This window comes from Cyprinus carpio, chromosome B10, assembly GCF_018340385.1.
Source record: "Cyprinus carpio isolate SPL01 chromosome B10, ASM1834038v1, whole genome shotgun sequence".
Lineage (NCBI taxonomy): Eukaryota > Metazoa > Chordata > Actinopteri > Cypriniformes > Cyprinidae > Cyprinus > Cyprinus carpio.
The window spans coordinates 17,571,137-17,594,221 of record NC_056606.1 but is presented as its reverse complement, the minus strand read 5'-3'; the positions used below and the strand labels follow the sequence as shown (position 1 = coordinate 17,594,221).

General features: G+C 37.1%; 3 protein-coding genes and 1 long non-coding RNA gene across 4 annotated transcripts in view; all 4 read right to left on the bottom strand.

Moving 5' to 3' along the window:
• msi2a (musashi RNA-binding protein 2a) overlaps positions 1-7,625 on the bottom strand; it is a 163,893-nt gene extending 156,268 nt beyond the window's left edge. Inside the window, 5 exon segments of the mRNA XM_042732996.1 lie at positions 1,798-1,839; positions 5,198-5,282; positions 6,814-6,895; positions 7,189-7,229; positions 7,466-7,625. Coding sequence (XP_042588930.1) covers positions 1,798-1,839; positions 5,198-5,282; positions 6,814-6,895; positions 7,189-7,229; positions 7,466-7,527 — 312 coding nt within the window. The 5' untranslated portion in view covers positions 7,528-7,625.
• A 3,150-nt stretch (positions 7,626-10,775) lies between these two features.
• On the bottom strand, positions 10,776-12,296 carry LOC122138740. The gene is made up of 4 exons (XR_006155762.1): positions 11,569-12,296; positions 11,415-11,482; positions 11,174-11,247; positions 10,776-10,830 (listed from the first exon to the last, which is right to left on the bottom strand). It is a non-coding gene; the product is annotated as an uncharacterized LOC122138740 (long non-coding RNA).
• A 1,600-nt stretch (positions 12,297-13,896) lies between these two features.
• akap1a (A kinase (PRKA) anchor protein 1a) lies at positions 13,897-17,676 on the bottom strand. The gene is made up of 4 exons (XM_042732994.1): positions 16,620-17,676; positions 15,569-15,766; positions 14,289-15,044; positions 13,897-14,077 (listed from the first exon to the last, which is right to left on the bottom strand). Exons 2-3 carry the CDS (start codon positions 15,745-15,747, stop codon positions 14,474-14,476), a joined length of 750 nt encoding a protein of 249 aa, XP_042588928.1. The 5' UTR covers positions 15,748-15,766; positions 16,620-17,676; the 3' UTR covers positions 13,897-14,077; positions 14,289-14,473.
• An 843-nt stretch (positions 17,677-18,519) lies between these two features.
• nf1b (neurofibromin 1b) overlaps positions 18,520-23,085 on the bottom strand; it is a 39,173-nt gene continuing 34,607 nt past the window's right edge. The window contains 8 exon segments of the mRNA XM_042732025.1: positions 18,520-19,316; positions 21,529-21,745; positions 21,902-21,948; positions 22,166-22,308; positions 22,386-22,486; positions 22,717-22,787; positions 22,790-22,834; positions 22,908-23,030. Of these exon segments, the coding sequence (XP_042587959.1) occupies positions 19,174-19,316; positions 21,529-21,745; positions 21,902-21,948; positions 22,166-22,308; positions 22,386-22,486; positions 22,717-22,787; positions 22,790-22,834; positions 22,908-23,030 (890 nt within the window). The 3' untranslated portion in view covers positions 18,520-19,173.

Genomic DNA, 23,085 nt, shown 5'->3' with positions numbered 1-23,085 from the left:
ATGGAACAACTTAGCCATACAAGACATCAATTTATCTCTCACATGAGTTCTAGTAATCAAGGACAACTTAAAGCTGAGTGGTGTTTCACGGTGAGCACATGCTAATCTGGCAGACATGAAACCGTTAATCACACTGGTCAATTCTTCTGAAGAGACTCATGACTAGCTGCCATTTCATAACAAGCTTTCAAATCTCTTTTAACAACACAAGAGGCCACAGTCCCAGTGGCAATTAAAATCAAGCCAGGACACGCCATGATCTGTTGTGATATCACAGTGTGACGCAACGGCAGCAACAAATGTTGGCTGGAAAAAAATCTCGGGAGACAACGGTCACTTTGGCTACCAAAGACAAGCTTGTGTCTGAGACTCTAACATCTGCAGGAGAAGAGAGGATAGCCATGTTATGTATGGCATTCTCAGATACAACTGCTGGGAAAAAACTCGCCTGCAAGTGTAAATGACATCACAAGGGAATTACAGCCCCAAAGCAGAATTTTACTGCTTAAAGTTCTCATTGAAGTCACCACACCTATCCACACTCTCATTCCAAACACAGCGCAGATGATAACACTTCCTTTCACCTCAATACAAACCTCACAAACTTCAAACTGCAATAACACAGGACAGCTATAAAGAGTCCATAAACAACAGGAGTCCTGCAATCATGAAAAAAAAGAAAAAAAAAAGTCTCACTCTCTAGCGGACACAGACCTCAAACTGAGAAATAAACATAAGCACTACCGTTCAGGCGGAGTGCAGGCAAGATGTGTGACAAGAACGATTAACTGGCTGCTTGCAGTCTAAAATCAATTTTACATGTACAAAAAAAGCCAGTGCAATGCCAGTAGATCTGCCTTAATCCTATTGCCTTAAGATGCCTTAAAATCCACATTCTCTGATTCACACTAAAATAAATACATTTCTTTCTATACTCATGCACTCAGCCTTATGTTTGCTTATGAAAAAAACAATAGCAGTACATTATTCTTTATCAATCTTTGTGGTTTAAGAAAAAAGACAGCAGACATGATGCCAAGATACAAGACAGAGAAACCTGTCTGTGTCTCTCTGAAATTGACAATTCAGTTCTCATAACCTGCTCTCTGCAGGGGAGTTCATATTGTTTAGGGGGGTCCAAAAAAAATAACAGTGCTGCCTTGGAGCAAAATGTATTTTCTTTGTTTCAACAGGAATCCAGGGACCCAAGGGGGGGAGGGGCCGTCTGAGCCACTCTTTATGTTGCAAAAGAAAAGGTTAAAAGACCAAAACTGGCAAATAAAGAAGGGGAAAGAATTGTCTGGAAATTTTGGAAATACATGTCAACAGACTTCATAGACATGCCCTGGATCTTTTCCTCCTCCCCCAAACCTAAACCTTACACCAAAAAAAAAAAAAAAAAATGTCACCCACTCAAAACAAACAAAAAAAAGAAAAAAAAAAAAATCCATTATTGATCGTGTTTGTTGTGGGACAAAAAAAGAAAGAACCTGCGAGAGTGGACGGCATTTGGGCGGACACTCTGAGCTTCGGACCAATTTAAAGAGTAAAGAGGAAACCTGCATTAGCACAAAAGTGATGAACACACTGACACCTAATCAAAAGCACTACCCACAAATCCCTGCAAATCACTTCAGATGGACACACGCATCACTGACTGACCACATCATTGGTATCTCACACTTTGATGCATAGGTCTGCACCTCAAGGGCTAAAACATCATGAAAAATACAAATATTAGGATTCTTAAGCAAAAAAGATAATGTCTGCATCAAGCAAAAGTTTGAAAATTCTGACCTTGGGTTGAGCCCGTCGAGGAAAGGCGACCTTAGGATCAATCTGTGCACAAACAGGGAAAGAGGAGAAAGAATGATGAGGGAAAATAGTCACATATGAATGCAGTTATCCAGGCCCAATTCATCACAATACACTCTTTCATATTTCAAGAAATCGTCAACACCATCAAGCTTCTGAATTACGAGCATGGATGGGTCACACTGGAATGATGACATTAACTCTTTGGCTTGTCATCTTGTTAATTTCAGTTTGTCTTCCATCTAGTGAAGGTGTGCAGACAGAAGGAATTATCAGAGAAACCATTTCATGCTCCAATGTCACACTGTCTTGCCTCAGTCTTAATACAGCTTCTTATAAAGAGGAGTTTCAAACAATCTCATGCAGGCAGACATAGTCAAGAGGAAAAACATAAACAGATCGAAATTGGCCTCTTGCAGGAAATTACTTGTCCATGTTCAGCAAGGCAAAGGCTTTAGATTGTAGCAAAACTCCTAGTGTAGATTTGAACGTTTGCCTGAGGGCTCTGCAGCATATAAGTGTGTATCATTACAGACAGTGCCTTTCTAAATAAAATGCACACCTACTGACTGTTTCTTTCTGGATAGAATCTTAGGAGTCATTTTTTGTCTTCTCTATATGTGTGTGTCATCTACATGTTGGCCATTTTAAATATAGATATGTCAATTCAGTGTGCTATGCACAGGGTAATTATTCTCTGAAATGACACACTGGTGTCCAGTGAACTAAACCTTTTTACTCCCATAACTGACTGAGCTGTGATTGTTATCTCCCCAAATCAGGTCAATTAGAGAGATGGATTTTGTATGGAAAACCTTCTCTGTGATGAATTTTATGTAGCGATTCGTTTTAGCAATTAGCCTAAGGCTTAACCAATTCAACCTCAATTACTCCACAGAAACAAGCCTGTGTGAGCAGAAACAATATTACGCTTTGAATTTCAAATCAGTAGAAATTAGGAGTCTTTTTCCATACAGCCTGAGAGCAAACATCCCATTCTGATGAATGCATGGGTAAACTTAGAAACATTTGTGTGAATGCAGGGTCTGTAAATAAAGGCTCCAGATCAATCTGATGTAGGTTTTGAGTTTATGCATTTGCAAATGGTCCAGTAACAGCTGACTGATCAGATCCCCAATTAAATCAATAAGCTGCATCTATGGAGTCAGGACCTAAAAGGTCATCACTAATTAGGCCCATTAGTACAAAATATTTTACTACCACTGCTGGATCTTTAGAAAGGAAAGCAAAACCACAGTAGTCCCAGTCATTCAGTCAGACTAACAAAAAATCTTTAAACCTAGCGATAATATAAATCAACAGCAGACTGCAGTTATTAAGCCAATATGTAATTTAGACTCAAGCACACATTGTGTAAATAAAGTCCTGCGTATTTCCAGATGAAGCAATTACTGTGCTTCTACCATCTCAGCAGTAACCATTTAATGTGTTAGTGGCCTTTTATTGCTTTCAGATAGAGACCTAGTTTAGAATGTATTAACAACCCTTTTTTTTTTTTTTGTCTGATCCAATGGCAAGAGGTCAATGCTAAATATGAAAAGAGGCTCAAAGCATTTTGCAACTGGATTACTCAAACCACTTTTGTTGGAATTCAGAAACGACCACATTACATTTGTAAAGTACTCTTAGCTGGTTTCATGCTTAAAATAACCATACAAACGTGAAGATTTGGAAAAGTCTAAACATATACATGGAAAAAACGTTTTTTTGTTCACATGATGCTTTACTATTTGTTTATGTTAGATTAAAATGTGTGCAGACATTCTGCATTATGTTTGACCCATTCTTCAAAATCTGATCACAGGAGATGCATGAGATATACTTATACCATGTTTAAATGGCACTCTGAGACAGATCTTAATACCAGGTATGAAGAGAGAACCCCTGAAGCAGCTTTCATCCAAAATCTTCCAAAACTGATCACTGTATTCTGAATAACACTATGGATGTGTGTGCTCCTATAAAGTTCTTCAAAATGCCATATAGGTAGACAGCTCACTTTTTAAAATGCAGCCTGTTTTTGTTTGGTTTTTTTTAAATACGCCTGGTAGATGCATCCTCCACCAAAAGTTTCTCTTCAAAAAGACATCACTCAAAGTGTTTACTGTTCTTGTACACTGTACAAAACTCAGCACTGATTGCAGGAGACGAGATAACAACCCCCCACTGCGATAAAAAGCTCACAGAAATCTGATTTCAGCTGAATACAAGCGACACACAGCACAGCCCTGAAACCACACTGCCAGATGTAATTATTCATTACCGTCAGATATACAGACAGCATCAGACACGCGAGTGTTTCTGGAGCACAGAAGACTTGGAGAATGAAGGCAGCGTGTGGCGTAGTCGCTCCAGGTGTTCGGCGTAGTTTGTCTGACATTTAAGTTTTTTTTTTTTCTACAAACTAAACACACTAAAGAAATCAACGCACAGCAAGTGTCATTTTCAGAATGCCAGCACACTGACTGATGTAACTACATATTTCTATTATAAATGTTCACACTTTAAACACTCTAGGGGTCACTTTTACAGTATCTTCATATCTTGGTTTGGAATTTGTACTGAACAGAATAAAGTAACTTGAGTTGAGTGAACTGAATTTTTAGAAGATATAGAGGAATGCAAGTTTATTATATGAAGACATGCAAAACGAAATATTAAATCCATATGAATGGGAAGTCCATGAGTCTCGGGTGACTGTGAAAGGAAAGAAAGGGGAAATCCAGAGATGTCCCTTCAGTTAAATGAGATCAGGAGTTTATAATGATTGATCTCTGAGTCATTTCCCAGATAAACAAGGAATGGACACATTTCAGCTCAGAGTCCTTGAATGAATGTCAGTCTAAGCACCATCTACACAGATGCCAGAACTAATTTTAACATACAGCATTCTGTTAAACAATAAGGATGGGCCAGTTGTTCAGATGTTATTATTTATAATTAAAAATAAACAAAACAAAAATGGTATATATATATATATATATATATATATATATATATATATATATATATATATATATATATATATATATATATATATATAAAATCATGTTTTTTAATCATGTTTACACATATCATAAGATTTACAATGCAGTTCTGGCGCTATATGGCAAGTGCCAGTTCAGATATCTTTCACACTGGCCCTAGACCATCCATATTGTTAAGCCTGAAATGCAAGTACGTAAAACTGTCCACTCAAGTCGAAAAAAAAACTTTTTAATAAAGAGCAGGAAATAAACAGAGATGAGAAAGGAAATGAAAAAACTCTGTGGGAAAGAATTTCATCTGAATGACATCTGTTTCAGTGCACACGCTCTATTCTCACGGTTACAGAAACCGAATGTTATGAAGTGATACATACCGTCTTGGAGTCTAATTCGTGGTGTGGTTGCGCTAAGACTTTATCTACACTTGAAACATCTGCAAACGTGATGAAGCCAAACCCTCTGTGGAACAAAAACACAAAACACAGTGAAGGTCAGGAGATAACTCCACAGAAGAGGCAGAAAAATTGTGACAGCATACAAAGCGCTCTTGTATTTGCTGATACACTCAGTGAAGGCAGGGGTGTTGCAATCATTATGACACTTCTAGAAATTTCCACTTGTTGTAAAATAATCACAACTTCTCAATGATTTAGTGTTTCACTGCTACACTTTTCAAATTATTCTTATGCCCTTTTATAAAGTATATATATATATAAATATATATATATATATATATATTATTATATATATATATATATATATATATATATATATATATATATATATATATATATATATATATATATATATATATAATTTATATATATATATATATATATATATATATATATATATATATATATATATATATATATATATATATATAAATGCATTGTACAAATACATGAACCACATAAAGTGCACAGGTACAAAATATAATAAACACTGTCCGTAAATATTGGTCCGTCAGTCATTTATAGCACATCAGATATTTATACAGGGCAAGTGACCCTTTAAGCCAACCAAAACCTAAATTTAAAGATTATTACTATAAATTATGAAGGAAATTAAATATTCTATCATAATTTAAGTATTTATATTTGTCATGAACTGACAAATTCAGCACCCACTGAACCATAACTAAGATACTTCTTTTCTGTTTTTATATGAGATTCAATGGATTCTTAGCCCAGTTTTAAAGGAACAATAGAATCGAATGGCAGCCTTCCTTAGAAACTCACATTCGCAAAAATAAAAAAAAGTTATATTTATGGATTATACATTCCCAGGGCATTCATTTTTTTCCCCATTTAAAATAGATACAAACCCTTTTTATTCGTTTTTGTTGTTCTACTACTGTTTGAAATGCCACTCCAGTGCTACAAATACTCAATCCTTCCAAATACAGAATATAATTAGCTAAAAAGGAATATATAAATAAACAATTGCATTTATTAATCTCCGAATTTCAAATTATTTTCAATTCTCTTTTATCAACTACTCCCCCCCAAAAAAATGATTTTTATTTCACATCTACAGTGTCACATAGTAGCAACATATCCTAAATAACTCAAGGACTGAACATTCAATTGGCTGCATTTGCCACAAAACAATTTCTCTCATGCTTTGTCTTTACATATTTCAAAATATAACAAGTGGGCTTATTACTGTTTGTGGCCATATTAGGGTCACATCCCCTATATAGGTAACTCAATTATGCAGAAAAGGCAAAAGACTGAGATACCTATCTATGATATAGTGTGTGTGTGTGTGTGTGTGTGTGTATGTATGTATATATATAAAAGCAAAAACACTTTGTCCTTTGTAATATAATTTAGAAATCACTCAAACGGAATCTCTTTCTTTCAGTACAGTCCTCCTAACTCAATGTCAGAGAATCAGCTTCCAATCGTGTAACTCTTGATCTGCCCTTAACGCAATGTTATACAGCAGAATGCAGACAGAACATAGAGAGAGCACGTGTGTTTACCTGGAGCGCTTGGTTGTGGGGTCGCGCATCACCATACATTCTCTGATCTCCCCGAATTTACTGAAGTAGTCTCTAAGGCTGTCTGAACACAAATACAAGGACACAAGAGGGTTACGCCGTGTCTACAGTACAAGTGAGCGACGCGCATAAGCCTGCACGCTGCAGTTATAACCAACGAAGGTCGCGCGCTTCACACTTCGTTGATTATAATGAGAGCGTTCAAGTTTTGTCGCGTCGCTCGCTTTCAGTGTCAGATGACTGGAAATCACAATAACCTTGTGCGCAATGACACACATACAAACACCACAGCTCTCGAAGCATGCCATGGATAAATATAAAGCAAAACAACTCCAAAACAGAAGAAATTCGCCTTACCTGGTGAGGTTTGCCAGCTGAGGCCACCGATAAACATTTTACTGTAAGGAGAAAACATGGTATAAGTGACTCCAGATGTCAAAACGGCCATTTCCGTGTAAATACCTCATAAAGAGCGACCTACGCACAGCTTGAGCTGTGAACCGGCTGAAATGAGCCGTTAGACATGACCTGTCACTCAAACATCAGCAGAACTGCGCGAGGAAGGACACGCGCTCATTCGCTCGCGCTGAAAACAGAATCAAACTCAATACACAGACTCGTCCTGTCTTCTTACCCCGGGTCGTGTTGCGAATCATTCGAACTTCCAGAGGTGACTTGACTCGCGTCCGCTTCCATAGCTCAAAGCCCAACCAACTCCAAACACACGCATACACACACACACGGGCACTGCAGCCCCAGACCGGGAGCGTTAGCGTCACACGTGGGATCTGCGCGCGGCTCCCGCCCCTCACAGGAGGGGCGTGGCTGAAAGCGTCAGCCAACCAATCCGGTGGGGATCTGCGCCTTCCTATCAAAGGAAACCAAGCCCTCTGTTGGTTAGCAGCGTTTGACAGCAACCACGAGAGTACATTCAGTTCTTCAGTAAGCTCTTTAAAGCCTATAAAGTTTACATTTGCGCCACCTTCTGAATAAATACAACCAATAGGCATTTTGAAATAGAAAATGTATGATTAAAACTAAAATTAAGCTTTGTAATTCAAAAAACACAAGCAAGGCACAAGCATATTCTGTCATGTGGGTGTTTGTAGTTTGACTTCTTATTAGTGGCAATGTCATAAATTCCCACAAAATCAGTAATAAGTGAATGTAAGATATAATAGAATAGTGAGATGGATTATAAATGATCAAATTTGTTTGGATTTCAGTTGTTTGTATTAAAAGGTGGAAAGTCCTTGCATTCTTTTGGCGGCTAAAACTAAAACTTTTATTACTTGAAATAAAATAAACATAACTTAAAATTATTTAATTTCAGCAAGTTGCCAAAACAACTGCACCAAAATAACTCAAATTAAATGAACTAAAACCTAAGAGCTAATTAAAAAAAAAAACATATAAAAAAATAAACAACAAAATGGCTAAAACTTTAACTAAAATTAAAATGAAAACAGAATGAAATTGAATTCAATATATTAACAGAAAATGTAATAGTATATCAGTGATACTAAAACAACACTGGAGTTTACTGCATGAAACATGCTTGTTTTTCTTACATGGTGTGGATTTTCCAATTATTTCTATTGTTTTTATACTTGATAATATTGTTTATCCATAAACATAAGACATCTTTTGATATGTATGTTAATTTTCTTGAAAGGGTGCTGAAAAACTTGACACCCCCACACATGCAGGCAATGTATTGCTGAGCCTTTCTCCCCTTTGCTGAGTGAGCATGCAGAATGGATAGATCAGTGTTAGTGTGACATCTGCTGACTTCATTGATATGGAAATGCTCAAATAGGAAGTTTATCAAATGACTGCAGCTCTAGTTTCACTGAACCAGATCACTGTGGAAAACAAGAGCACTGCTTCCCACTGCCAAATGAGAAGTCTTTAACCAGCTAATAATATCTTTCCTCACTAGTAAACACATAGATCATGCTGCTAATGTTCTAATAAACTTTCTCAAACCCATAGCAGTCTGAAATTGATGTTCCAACTCTGAAGTTTGGTATTAAAATGACTTCTGCTGGTAAAGGGTACATCGTGGAGAGTTTTAGAAGTAGTAAGAGTGTTTCCCGCATCAAGAAAAGTAAGCTGCATCATGTTATATGAGCCCAATCTGTGAGGGAGACCCACAGTCACAGCGGCATCTGTGTTTGATTAATGAGTGGATCGTCTGCTTACTGAAAGTCTCATTTTTTAATGCTGTGCATCTGTTAGCTGCCTAACAGATCAATGCGCCTCTTTAGGATAATACACATTCATCAGGCCACTCTGGAAACGGAGAGGATTTTCTTCTTAGGGAAGGGTTAGGAATAGAAATCTCAGAGTTAAGACTGGAGAATGTGAGAGTACACATACAACAGAATCAGCCGTGACATTCAGCTTCCTCAGAGCAAACCAATCAGACCCCCTGCGGCAGGCAGATACAAGAGCAAGGCCAAATACAGGGAGCTTTCTGCATGTTTACTGAAGAATGTCAGCAGTCGCTTTAAATATTCAGCCCATTTCGGCACACTTTTCCATGATATTTCAAGCAAATCATTGCAATAGAAGTTACCTTTTCTCTACAAAGTGCCTTGCCGTGTAATCTTTCACAAGAGTGAGTCAACTGGATGTGTTTCCTTGTTGATTGCCACTAATAACTCTACAAGACAGGTTTTCCAGGGCAGTTTTCTAACTTTTTTCTATTTCACATATAACAGCAATCACCATCAATAAAATATATAATGTTAATGTATACATTAATAACCTCACCTCTAAAACTGAACACTATTTTGAACACCTCGCAACCAGCCATTCAAAGCTTTACACTGAGTGACATCTGTTGGCCAGAAATAGCAGGTGCGTGTATTTTTTTCAAATCTGTCAGAGTATGGACTTTATAAACTCTTTTTTTCCTATTAGGAAGATATTGTGACATACTAAATAAATTAGACATGGGCTAAAACAACAGACATTATTTTGCTATGTAGGTTTGTACTCTTTAAAATAGGCTATAAACCATGCATTACATTTTGATTTCAAGCGATTGATTGTGTCCTCTTTCTCTGAGCTTTTGTCTTGTTGAATATACTTCAATATCTGGCATGCAGGTTTTTCAGGGCAGTATAAAAAGTCATCATAAGCACATGAGACAAAAAAGCACACCGTGTTTGTGATATCCACAAATCTTTTACTTCAACAGCAGTGAGACGTTTGGCAGCATCAGCATGAGAATACAGAGCACTGGATCGTACAAGTTCATTTGAGCAGGGGATCATAATGCTCTTCATTGCTGGAGTTCTTTCATGCTTTACAGTCAGAGAGCACAACACTGTCCCCACCCTTATCTTAAAGAAAAGAAACAAAATGCAAAAAAAGACCAAGAGAAGACCAAATACATCTAAACAGAAAACAAAAATTACTACAAAAAAATCTATATACTGTACTTCAATATCAAAATACCTGAGCTCAACAATCTTTCAAACCGTCAGCATTCAAGAGATAATCTTAGAGAACAGTACAGTATTAGCAGCTGTTCACATAAGCAGCTTTGGTTTACTCTACAATGCATTCTGGAGCAATAACTTAATTCAGTTTATTTAAATAACATAAAATTTAATTATATTAACAATTTAAAGAGAATTCTTCAAAAATTAGGTTTCTAACAAAATCTTCATACAACAAACAAATAGACAAAGTGGAATACATGATTTACTGTGCAAAAGGGCGTTCAAGAGAGTGAAAAGCTGTGCCATCACTGCGTCTCAAACCAGGTGCAAAACCCCTGTTCAGCCAGTAATCTGTTCAGCAGAACCACCTGCAGACATATAAAGCACAAAAAAATGACAGTTATAGCTGAAATTTAAAGATTTAGTAAATAAAAGTTATTTATAGTTAGTAAATAAAAGTTATTAAAAGTTAAGTTATAGTTAGTTATTCTCCTGCCTGTTTCCACATGTGCACCAGAGGAAGGCCGTCTTGACTGCCTGTCACCTGATCATAAACAACATCCGTTATGTCTGAATTGTTAAGCACTTATGAAAATGTTCCTCAGAGCTGTTTTTGATCACCAAGTGCAGAGTTGATGAAAATTATTAAATCATAAATTGATTTAAACCATAAATTTATAAAATAAAAATAAAAACCAACTAAATATTTGTTTAGCTGTGTCATTTGACTATAAACCGACTGTGAACATTCAAATGTACTGGTAAACAACATTTCAAGTAATTATTTTAGGTCAAATTGCTGACAAAAAAGTTCATTCAATACCATTGAAATAATCAATAAATACACAAGAGAAAACTGAAAGACAAATGTGTTTGCTTGTTATAACCTTGATGATAAAGGTCATATTTGCAGTTAATTTCTCCAGCGATGCTTTGGCCTCCAGAGAAAACAACTCCTCTCCTATCAAAGCAAACAAATGGCTTTTCATTTTAGCATATTTCAGTATTTATGATTTGATTTGATTTATTTTTACAAAATAACACAGTACTGTATATTGTTAGTAAACATTAATGCGCAGCAGCACATCTCAAAAAGCATTTTTAATCATTAACAGGCCAATGTTTTACCTGGCAAAGGAGTGATGTTGTCCAGCAGAACCTCTGCTGCCTGGAATGGCAACGTTACAAAGTCTGACCTGTGAAAACAATCCTCAAATATCAGGTTGAACTCATTCCAAACCAATTACAGACAAATAATCAAACCAAATGTAAGCCACTTGACCTGATCTGCCTGAAGGTGGCGCTGTTCACGGTGTCATAACCTCCATTATCTACATACAGTATCTGATATGAGCTGTGCCAGACTCTCTGTCATACTGGATGACCTGGGCTCTCTGCCAACCACTTCCTGTTACCAGAGCTGCACAGACCACCCCCACTGACAGAGGCAGACAGAAAATAGACTGACTTCCTTAAACTAGATGACAACAAGAAATCCAAATTATTTTGAGAGATGACCACATTGCCTCTATGAAACCTAATTATAATTTGATTTGCCACAGTTTGAGCAATATTTATTAAAATATAGGACATATACTATCAGAGATGATTTCTATCTGTGTGTGTGTGTGTGTGTGTGTGTATACTGTACATATGTTCAATATTTTCAACATAGATAAAAGAACCAAATCAGCATATTATATTGATTTCTGTACCTCATGAAGTTGGTTGCTACATACTCAAATAAATTGTGTTATTTCATAGTGTTGTAACTTTACTGGTATTCTAAAATATGGGAAATGGTAATAATAAAGAAACTAAAAGAACTGTTTAAAGTCATGCCAATAAAGCTGTGCTGATTCTACAAACCTGATTTCAAAAAAGTTAAGACACTGTACAAATTGTGAGTAAAAAATGGAATAATTTTCAAAAACTCCTAAACTTATATTTTATTTACAATAGAATATAGATAACAAATCAAATGTTGAAAGTGAGACATTTTGAAATGTCATGCCAAATATTGGCTCATTTTGGATTTCATGAAAAAAAAAAAAAGTGAAAGTGAAAGTGACGTGACATTCAGCCAAGTATGGTGACCCATACTCAGAATTCGTGCTCTGCATTTAACCCATCCGAAGTGCACGCACACAGAGCAGTGAACACACACACACCGTGAACACACACCCGGAGCAGTGGGCAGCCATTTTATACTGCGGAGCCCGGGGAGCAGTTGGGGGTTCGATGCCTTGCTCAAGGGCACCTCAGTCATGGTATTGAAGGTGGAGAGAGAACTGTACATGCACTCCCCCACCCACAATTCCTGGCGGCCCGAGACTCGAACTCACAACCCTTCGATTGGGAGTCCGACTCTCTAACCATTAGGCCACGACTTCCCAGAAAGCTACACATTCCAAAAAAGTTGGGACAGGTAGCAATAAGAGGCCGGAAAAGTTAAATGTACAAATAAGGAACAGCTGGAGGACCAATTTGCAACTTATTAGGTCAATTGGCAACATGATTGGGTATAAAAAGAGCCTCTCAGAGTGGCAGTGTCTCTCAGAAGTCAAGATGGGCAGAGGATCACCAATTCCCCCAATGCTGCGGCGAAAAATAGTGGAGCAATATCAGAAAGGAGTTTCTCAAAGAAAAATTGCAAAGAGTTTGAAGTTATCAATCATCTACAGTGCATAATATCATCCAAAGATTCAGAGAATCTGGAACAATCTCTGTGCGTAAGGGTCAAGGTCAGAAAACCATACTGGATGCCCGTGATCTTCGGGCCCATAGACAGCACTGCATCACATACAGGAATGCTACTGTAATGGAAATCACAACATGGGCTCAGGAATACATCAAGAAAACATTGTCGGTGAACACAATCCACCGTGCCATTCGCCGTTGCCGACTAAAACTCTATAGGTCAAAAAAGAAGACATATCTAAACATGATCCAGAAGCGGAGGCATTTTCTCTGGGCCAAGGCTCATTTAAAATGGACTGTGGCAAAGTGGAAAACTGTTCTGTGGCCAGATGAATCAAAATTTGAAGTTCTTTTTGGAAAACTGGGATGCCATGTCATCCGGACTAAAGAGGACTAGGACAACCCAAGTTGTTATCAGCGCTCAGTTCAGAAGCCTGCATCTCTGATGGTATGGGGTTGCATGAGTGCGCGCGGCATGGGCAGCTTACACATCTGGAAAGGCACCATCAATGCTGAAAGGTATATCCAAGTTCTAGAACAACATATGCTCCCATCCAGACGTCGTCTCTTTCAGGGAAGACCTTGCATTTTCCAACATGATAATGCCAGACCACATGCTGCATCAATTTCAACATCATGGCTGCGTAGAAGAAGGATCCGGGTACTGAAATGGCCAGCCTGCAGTCCAGATCTTTCACCCATAGAAAACATTTGGCGCATCATAAAGAGGAAGATGTGACAAAGAAGACCTAAGACAGTTGAGCAACTAGAACCCTGTATTAGACAAGAATGGGACAACATTCCTATTCCTAAACTTGAGCGTCTTGTCTCCTCAGTCCCCAGACGTTTGCAGACTGTTATAAAAAGAAGAGGGGATGCCACACAGTGGTAAACATGGCCTTGTCCCAACTTTTTTGAGATGTGTTGATGCCATGAAATTTAAAATCAACTTAATTTCAGTATGTGGGTGTGTCTGTGGGCGGAGCTCACCGCTGGCACCTCTATGTCCCAGATAATGATGGGTGGGGTTGGAGGAGGAGCCAAGCTGCTCACCTGAGTGTCAGCACTAATGCAGCTTTTAACATCTGAACCTGGAGATGAGATCCATGTGGACATTTTTATTGCTTTGTGATTGAAGTATATGAAGTCTGACTTTATACTGTTTATATGTAAAAAAGAATAATAAAATACATAAAAAACAATGCATAGGCCTACAAAAAAAGTTAAAAAGCCAGTTTATTCATTTCAATAATTAAACAGAAGGATAACTGCATGAGTTTGGAGAGTAAATGTTTCATGCACCTCTCAAGGCCTCCTCCTCTCCTTCTGTCACCTCGAGCATACAGGGAGTCATTTTGCTCTCAATGCTGACTGTGTTTGCTTCTGTGGGGATCATCACAAACCCTTGACCTTCCTCAGACAACTCTCTGGTCAGCACTTCTGCATCGGATGCATCTTCTGAGAAGCAGGAACCACATCCAGAATCATCACCAGAAGCTCTTAAATGGCTGAGTAGTTTTTCCCTGAAAAGAGCTGGCTTCCTGAAGGCATACTCTTCTGTTGTCATCACAGCTGAATGATTCTTGAGCAGCAAACGGAAATCCAAGCTCATGTGGATCACTGGGTTCCTGGTTTTTCCAGTCCTCTGCTGCTGCATCTATGACTTGTTGGACCTGAACAGAACTGATCTTCTCCAGGTTCTCCTGGTTCAGGCCTCCATCAATGGTCAGGCTGCTGCCATTATGACTGTCCAAGCGGACAGCACCTGACTGTTGCTCTGTTAAAGTGTGAGAGTCGGTGGCAAGGTGATTTGAAGAGAGACAAACCAGATCAGACTCAAGCCTAGAGTCATCTTCACTAACTTCTCCACAGTCTGGATGACCTTCACCAGCAACGTTGTCCTTTTCCTGCTCAGTTTGGAGAGTCTCAGGTAAGCAAATGGATACTTCTCCTTCTGGCTCGGGTCGAACTCCCTTGGTGAGGCCTGTTTTGGAAGAGGTGCTGGTAAGGTTTTTGATTTCAGAGGATCCTGAGTTGCCGTGGTCCATGCTCAGATCACTGTAAGAGAAGAAAAACAGAAAGAGTACAGTGTCTGTCTTCACTCCGGGAGGCAAATCTGTCTGTTATTTCAATATGTCTTACTTGGGTTGGTCAAGGTAAGTTTCAGGGTAACCTGGCATAAACCAAGCTTTTACTTTTTTACATGCTTTTAATAAACTGAAATTAAAAAAAAGAATAAAAATCACAAATATCATTATGACTTTCACTATGTTTTATTACTATAATCAATATGAACATATGTATAATATATATAGATTTTTTTTTTTTTTTTTTTTTTACATATATTTTATTTATATCTTAAGGGCCCTATAACATTCTAACAGTATTTTTTTAATTTTAAAATTTTTGTGGACTCTCTAGCAACATTTGCAACCTAATGTAGGTCAAATTTACAACTTACATAACACATGTTTGCAGAGAAGAGTTAATTTTTTTTTTTTAAATATTACCACCTAAAACTGTGGTTTACCAAGTATGCAACCTTTAACAGACACAACTCATGTACGCTCAGCACTACTGACCTTTCGCCCAAAATACTGGAGTCAGCAGGGGAGGAGTAAAGAGGGCTGCTTCTGGCCGAACAACACATGTTCACTTGTGTTGGATTCATCGTTGTCCTCCTCCTACTAAAGCTGTACCAGCACCAGCCCAGCAGAGTTAGCACAGAGACGGAGATCACCGGCCTAAACGACAGCAGCATCCTCTTTCCACTGATCCCACTGAGAGAGACAGAGAGATCGAGAGGTCAGTTACATCTAATAAGACCATCCCTAGTCTTGAGTGGCACTAGACTGTAAGAAGAGACATCTGAGCTCTGAGGGGGATTGAGTCTTGACACCAAGACTCATTAGCAGCTCAAATATCCCAGCAACACATAATCGACACACGCAGCGTTGTTAAATACAGCTGTCACCATGATATTCACCACACATCTTGATTTCTGACCGCCCATGAGTATCAGAATCAACATATTTTTTTCTTACAGTGTTAACAATTCAAGTCAATAAGACAATGTTAAGCTTAAATTTATAATGTATAAGTGTGTGGAGAATTTCAATATAGCACTAAGTGCTATGTCCCAATATAGCTCAAAGTACACTAAACACAATATTCAGAATAAACCTAGAACCTTCTAATCCCCAAACAAACCTTTTGACTCTATCATTTGCCAAGAGCAGCTGCTTTTGATAAATGTTTCAATTATTATTATTTTTTTTAATCTAGATGGATACAGATGAATCCCACTATCAAATTGACTCTTCAAAAATTAGTACTTTGGCAAATCAACTGAATTTTTATTGAATTGCAGTTAAATGAGTTGGAACAGCAACAGGCTGCCATCAAATTCAGAGGAAATATGAATTAAGAAAACTGTTCAAGTAAAACTAGCTACAGTCTCAATCATTCTGGGATTTTAATAATATGACAAATGCTTAAGTGCACTATGGTCCCATTTAAATAATTAGATTATGTGGTCAAAATGGGGTTTTGCCACCGAGCAAAAAAATCAGAAAGAGATCTGCATTTTACATATTATAGCACAAGGTTCTGTTTGATAATCTTTCGGCTCACCGAGGTTCAGTGGCGCTGGCGTGTGCGTGACGTCACGGGAGCGCACGTGTGTTCGTGACAGCAATCAGGTGATCTAATTACGTTAAATTTAACTCACAAAATCAAAATCTTGATTGTAATGTATTTTGATTATATGTATTTCGATGCAAATGAAAAAATATATTATCTACAGGAGTTAGTAGCTACATAATTACAAAGGGGGTTCGCCAATTAATGTTTGATCACAAATCATCGTTTGTTAAATAATTTAATTTAATGTTACATCTGTAAATATGAAATCAGATGATAACAATAATATTTTATACAGAGGGTCCAGAAGACACAAAGATTTCAATCTTCAGTGCAACCCTTAATATTTCTTCCATGTTAATTGACATAATGCCGTGAACATGATTGATTGACAATAATTCATATTTTATGTTGTACATATTCAGTAATTAACTGCTTTACAAAAAGCAAAATAATATATCATAGTCACTTGTATTTACAGTGTAGTTTTTACACAAAAAATATTTACAGAGGTGAAGCTATCAGCATAAAAAAAAGAAACAAAAGAGAACAATTATGTAAAAGTTTGCATAACCTCAAGTACCGAAAGAGAAAAAAATCCACTATAGTGTTTGAAACATCCAACAATCTCTGCCATTACTAAACCCATGTTCAACCTTTGACCTTTCTCACATTAAGACGTACCAATATGAAAGCAACAATTAGTAAAACAGAAAAAAACTAAATTGTCACCCCCATACACAGATTTCAACACGTCTAAGAGTCAAAATGGCACCATTGTATGGGGTAACGGTAAAAGATTTCAAGCTTGGATTTCATTTGAGAGAAAAATAGAACAAAAATACAAACATCAGCACATAGGGCATAACATTTACTGTACATGACCAGTAAAGAAAACTTGTTGCAGTACACAAACTCAAAACCGGATGGTACAGTCTTAAAGGGATACTTTACCCCAAAATAAAAATTTTGTCATTAATCATTAATCACTTGATATTTTGGATGAAAACCAGGAGGCCTGTGACTGTCCCATAGACTACCAAGTAAGTTACACTGTCAAGGTCCAGAAAAGTATGAAAGTTGTCATCAGAATAGTCCATCTGCCATTAAACGTGCAATCTGGGTTATATGAAGTGACGGGAACATTTTTTATAAGCGAAGAAATCAAAAATAATGACTTTATTCAACAATTCCTTTGTCAACAGTCTCCTCTGTGTCTCTCCATATCACCGTATGCTGCGTATGCTCTTCTGTATCATCTGCGCCACAAGGATGCACTGTTTACATGTATTTAGCTTTGAGTTGAAAGTGTTCCCGTCGCTTCATATAACCCAGATTGCACGTCTGATGGCAGATGGAGTATTCTGACGACGACTTTCATACCTTTTATGGACAAAGCTTTTATGTGTTTGAAACAACATGGGGTTAAGTGATTAATGACAAAATTTTCATTTTGGGGTGGAGTATCCCTTTAAAGTTCAGAAACCACAAGAAACAAAACACTGAGGAAATAAGGCTTCAGTAAACTTAACTTTAAGTAACTTAAAGCATTAGAATTGTCCCTAAAAAGCAAGTTTTTCAATCTCTTTTTGTTTAAGGGGCCATATCATAGTATAACCCAATGAGATCTTGGCTGTCACCCTCAGTTTTTCTTTATATCTGAATGCTTTTTCAGTTGACAGCTGATTATTTTTTCCTGCAAAACTGCTTTTTTATATGCTAAAATTATATTACATTCAGTCTTCAATCTCTCCCCTCTAATCCAAAACTGACAGATCATAACCACCACAAGAGCTGTAATAGATTGAGAAATAACAGCAAAAACATTTCAGATAGATCAGGCCAATCAGAATTTAGAAATTCACAAAGCATTTTGGTAAAGTATGTTGGGTTTGGGATCATAATTTAGGTGGACCAGCAACTTTTTTTTTTACTATATTAATACTATAATATAATGAATACTTTATTTAGTATACAATATAAAGGCTATTAAAGGTTAATTTCTGCAGTGCTGTATGACCAATTGTACATTTTTGTTTTAGGGGACTCTCAAGAAAACTAAATTATTCCTTCCATACAAAGAAACAACCACAAAAGATGCAAACAAAAACAACATAGTTAAGTAAATAAAATCAAATACAACTGAACAAATGAATGGCACTTGGTTAATACTTTCATATTTTAAATTTAAGACAGAAATTTGTGCTTTTAAACGAAACACTCAGGACACCACCTTTAGGCAATGTCTGTGATTCCATCAAATGTATAAAAAAAATAAAATAAAAAAAAGTTAAAGGTCTGTTATGAACAAACAAAATAAAAATAAAAATGGGACTTTCTCCCATCCTGTGTCAAACAGTGACTGGTTTAAAAACAGAGGCGTTCGGTTTATTTTGATCCTAGCAGACACGGCTCAACGGTTTCAAGAGAACCTACAGATTACTGCAAACGGCGGGTTTAGCATGAGCAAAGAGAAACCACATAAAATGCAGCACAATGTATGTCAGAGGTCCAGCAGGGGCTCAACCCTGCTGTGCTGTAGGTCTCATACAATCTTTTTGATACTAGGTTTTTTAAAGCTGCCGGTGCTACGTTGTTTCTGGACCTGGCTGGCTGAACCGTGGCGTGTGCGTCTGCTGGCTGTCAGACCTGTGGTGGGGGACAGATCCACCTTCTCTTTATCGATTCCTGCACAAGGCAAAAACATGCATACATAATTATACAAAGCTACAAACTAAATAATTTTCTGAAGTGCCAAGATACATAGCCTAAAATTTAACAGCCATTTAAAGGTTCTGTTCCTAAATTTAAATTATGGCAATTCTGTCATTAATAATTACTCACCCTTATGTCGTTCCAAACATGTAAGACCTTTGTTCATTTTTGCAACGCAAATTAAGATATTTCTGATGAAATATCTGACCCTGAATAGACAGAAACGGAACTGCCACGTTCAAGGCCCTGAAAGGTAGTAAGGATATCGTTAAAATAGTCAGTGTGACATCAAGTGGTTCAACCGTAATTTTTAAGAAGCTACGAGAATTCTTTTTGTATTCAAAGAAAACAAAAATAACTTTATTAAAAAAATAATGGTTGAAGCACTAATGTCACATGGACTATTTTAATGATGTCCTTAATACCTATCTGGGCCTTGAATGTGGTAGTCCCATTGCTGTCTATGCAGAAATTGAATCAAAAATATCTTAATTTGTGTTGCAAAGATGAACAAAGGTCTTACAGGTTTGGATCGCTATGAGCGTGAGTAATAAATGACAGAATTTTCATTTTTGGGTGAACTATCCCTTTAAGTGTAAATGTTAAATTGAAGCGGGTGGATGACCTTTCAGCCATACATACCAACAAGATATATACCTGTAATGCTCAGATTATACAAATGTTATAAAAAGCATACAGAAAAGGCATCAAAACCTTTGCTACAAACAGAGGCAATGTGTGCTGTGCACTATGAGTCAGACAATAGATTTAGAGCATATACCATATGCGCTTCACATAAAGAAAAAATGTCTTAACTATATTAGTCCACCAAAAAAAACAAAAACAAAACAGAAGTGTAACCATAACTACAGTGCCTTGTGAAAGTATTCATAACCCTTCATTTTTTTCACATTTCACAGAAGAAGAATGGCAGATAATTGACAAATGCTGATGTGCAATGCTTGTCGCATCATACCCAAAAAGACTTGAGGCTGTTAAGGTTCTTCAGCTAAATATTTAGTTAAGGGTATGAATACTTATGCAATGTACTTATTTTAGTTTTTTTTTATAATTATAGATTTAGAGCATATACCATATGTGCTTCACATAAAGAAAAAACAGTCTTAACTACAGTAGTCCACCAAAAAAAAACAAACAGAAGTGTAACCATAACTACAGTGCCTTGTGAAAGTATTCATAACCCTTAATTTTTTTCACATTTCACATGAGAAGAATGGCAGATAATTGCCAAATGCTGATATGCAATGCTTGTCGCATTATACCCAAAAAGACTTTTAAGGTTTTTCAGCTAAATATTTAGTTAAGGGTATGAATACTTATGCAATGTACTCATTTCATTTTTTTTATAATGTGTTTTAAATAAGTTGTGACAATTCTGTTTTTGTTTTGTCATGATGGTGCATGGAGTGGAGACTGATGTGGGGAAAAAAGTAATTTAAAACAGTTTAACATAAGGCAGGAACATACCAAAACGTGAAAAAAATAAAGGGGTATGAATACTTTTGCAAGGCACTGTATAAAAATAAAGTAATAAAACATAAATAAACATTATTAAAAAACTTTTTTTTTTTGAATGTTTGTCAAAGTACATGCATGTGAAGTAAACTAAAAACAAACAGACACTTTACATAAGGAGGCAAAATGGCAAATAATACATTAAAAAACATCGTTACTACAAAGACATCTGCCATTTACAGAAAGCTCTTTAGGTTTATTAATGGTGTCATGGACAAAGTAACACTGTCTAAATAACACAGGTCACCTTTGGCAAATCCTCTCTCTTCTAAACTGTATATTAAACCTCAAATATGTTCTGATTGATGATTTTGTTATTATGTTTGTTTTTGTTTAAAAATGTGGACACACTGTAGCTTGAAACTTCTGCATTGCACTTGGTTAAGTCACTGTGGAAGGGTTCATCTGCTGCAAAGTACGAGTTTAAATATAAACTACCGCTCACAGAGCAGGGTGCAGAGACATTGAAAAATGGAGGTTAAAACGAAGCAGGAAGTGCGAGGCAGAGAACTTCACACTACATGATCAGCTTTTTTCATCTAGCCAGCTTGTAAAAAGTGACAGTCATGCTTGATCTGCGAAAAACAGCTGTGACAGAGAGACAGTAAGAGTGAGAGACACCTTAAAATAAACAGTCTTTTATACCGACCTGGTGTATGCTGGGAGGTGGCCAGTGAGGTCATTGAAATTGATAATTATATTTTAGCATTTAAGATCACCTGACTCTGGACAGGTGGAGGGTATGGAGAGGTGGGTGTGTGCAGACCCTCCTCGCTCATTGCCTCATCGATGCCCGGCAGATAGGTGTCAATCAGTGCATCCAGAAACTTGACAATCAGCTCTGCATAGTCTGGGAACTGAGTTTGTTGTGGAATAAAGAGAAGCTTGTGTTTCTGGAGATAATATAGAATCATATCATCTTTATTCATTAAATGTGTTCATTCTAAAACTCCGGTAAAGTAACTGATTATGCTCAATGTTTCCCTCTGTTGCATTTTGAGAGCAAATTCAGTGTCACATACCTTAGAGAAAGGTCCAGCAAACCTCCAGAGTCCATTAAACCCAAAAGCTGTGGAGGTAAGTAAGGAAAGTAAAAGGTAAGTAAAGATATTATCCTCCAGTCACACACACTGACCACTCTTTCAGCCACATTCACAGACTCTGACATCCACTGATCCAGTCAAGATCATTTTGACTCTGTTCAATCATCAAATTAAACCCAAAACAAGGTTTAGACTCTGATAGCAGTTCTACAGAAGTGTGCATGTGGAGTATAGATGCTTTACTTTGCAGGTAAGACGTTTGGTACTGAGTTGGCGACTCTTCATGATAAACTACACTCTGCACAATTCCATGGACTGGGTTCAAAAGATTTGGGTCCTGACACAGCGACAGCAAAGTATTAATCTTTGAGTCCAGGAGGTTGTGACTGAAACAAAAGACAACATACAACAATGAGAGCCTTGTTTCATCATTCTGTGTCAAATGTATTGCAGTTGGACTTACACGACAGGAAAGACCTTTGGGAAGACAACACTGGCCTCAGCTAGAAACTCATACAGGATCCTCTGCTCAAATTCATCCGATGTGTTTTTCACCTGAGTGGCCTGAAAAAGCATTGAATTATTAATATAGGTATTTATTAATTTTATTAATTTATCTATTTAAAGATAATGGTGGTGGGTGGGAGGGTAGGAAGCGACACGTAAGACTTCAGAGGAACAGAAAATGATAAAAAAAGTAACAAATATTTAAATTTTATATGCAAACTATTCTTTGAATGAGGAAGTGAAACGAATGTGCCTTATTCATTCTGAGAAAGAAAGAAAGACATTATCAGCACTGTAAGAAGCAGCGTCTGGATTTTGGGATCTGTGAGAATTTCCTCGTTAAGCAGGATGTTGGACTAGACACAGAGACCTCCCGCAGGTGGTGATGCGAGATTCTTGGGGTTTCTTTTAAGAGAAAACAAAAAGTTATAAATGGATACAAACATTGAGAATCATTTCACTTGTTTATGACCCTCACCAATTTCATATTCGTTTTCAGCCACTCTTCTCATCTTGGGCGGTGTTGTGATACCAGATTCCATTTCAGGCCTCTTCGGTGCTTTGCTGTCTGATATCAGATGGTCAAAACTTTTTCTAGTACCTAAGAGCATGAAAAATAAAAGATCATAACAACCACTAATACAATCTTATCTAAT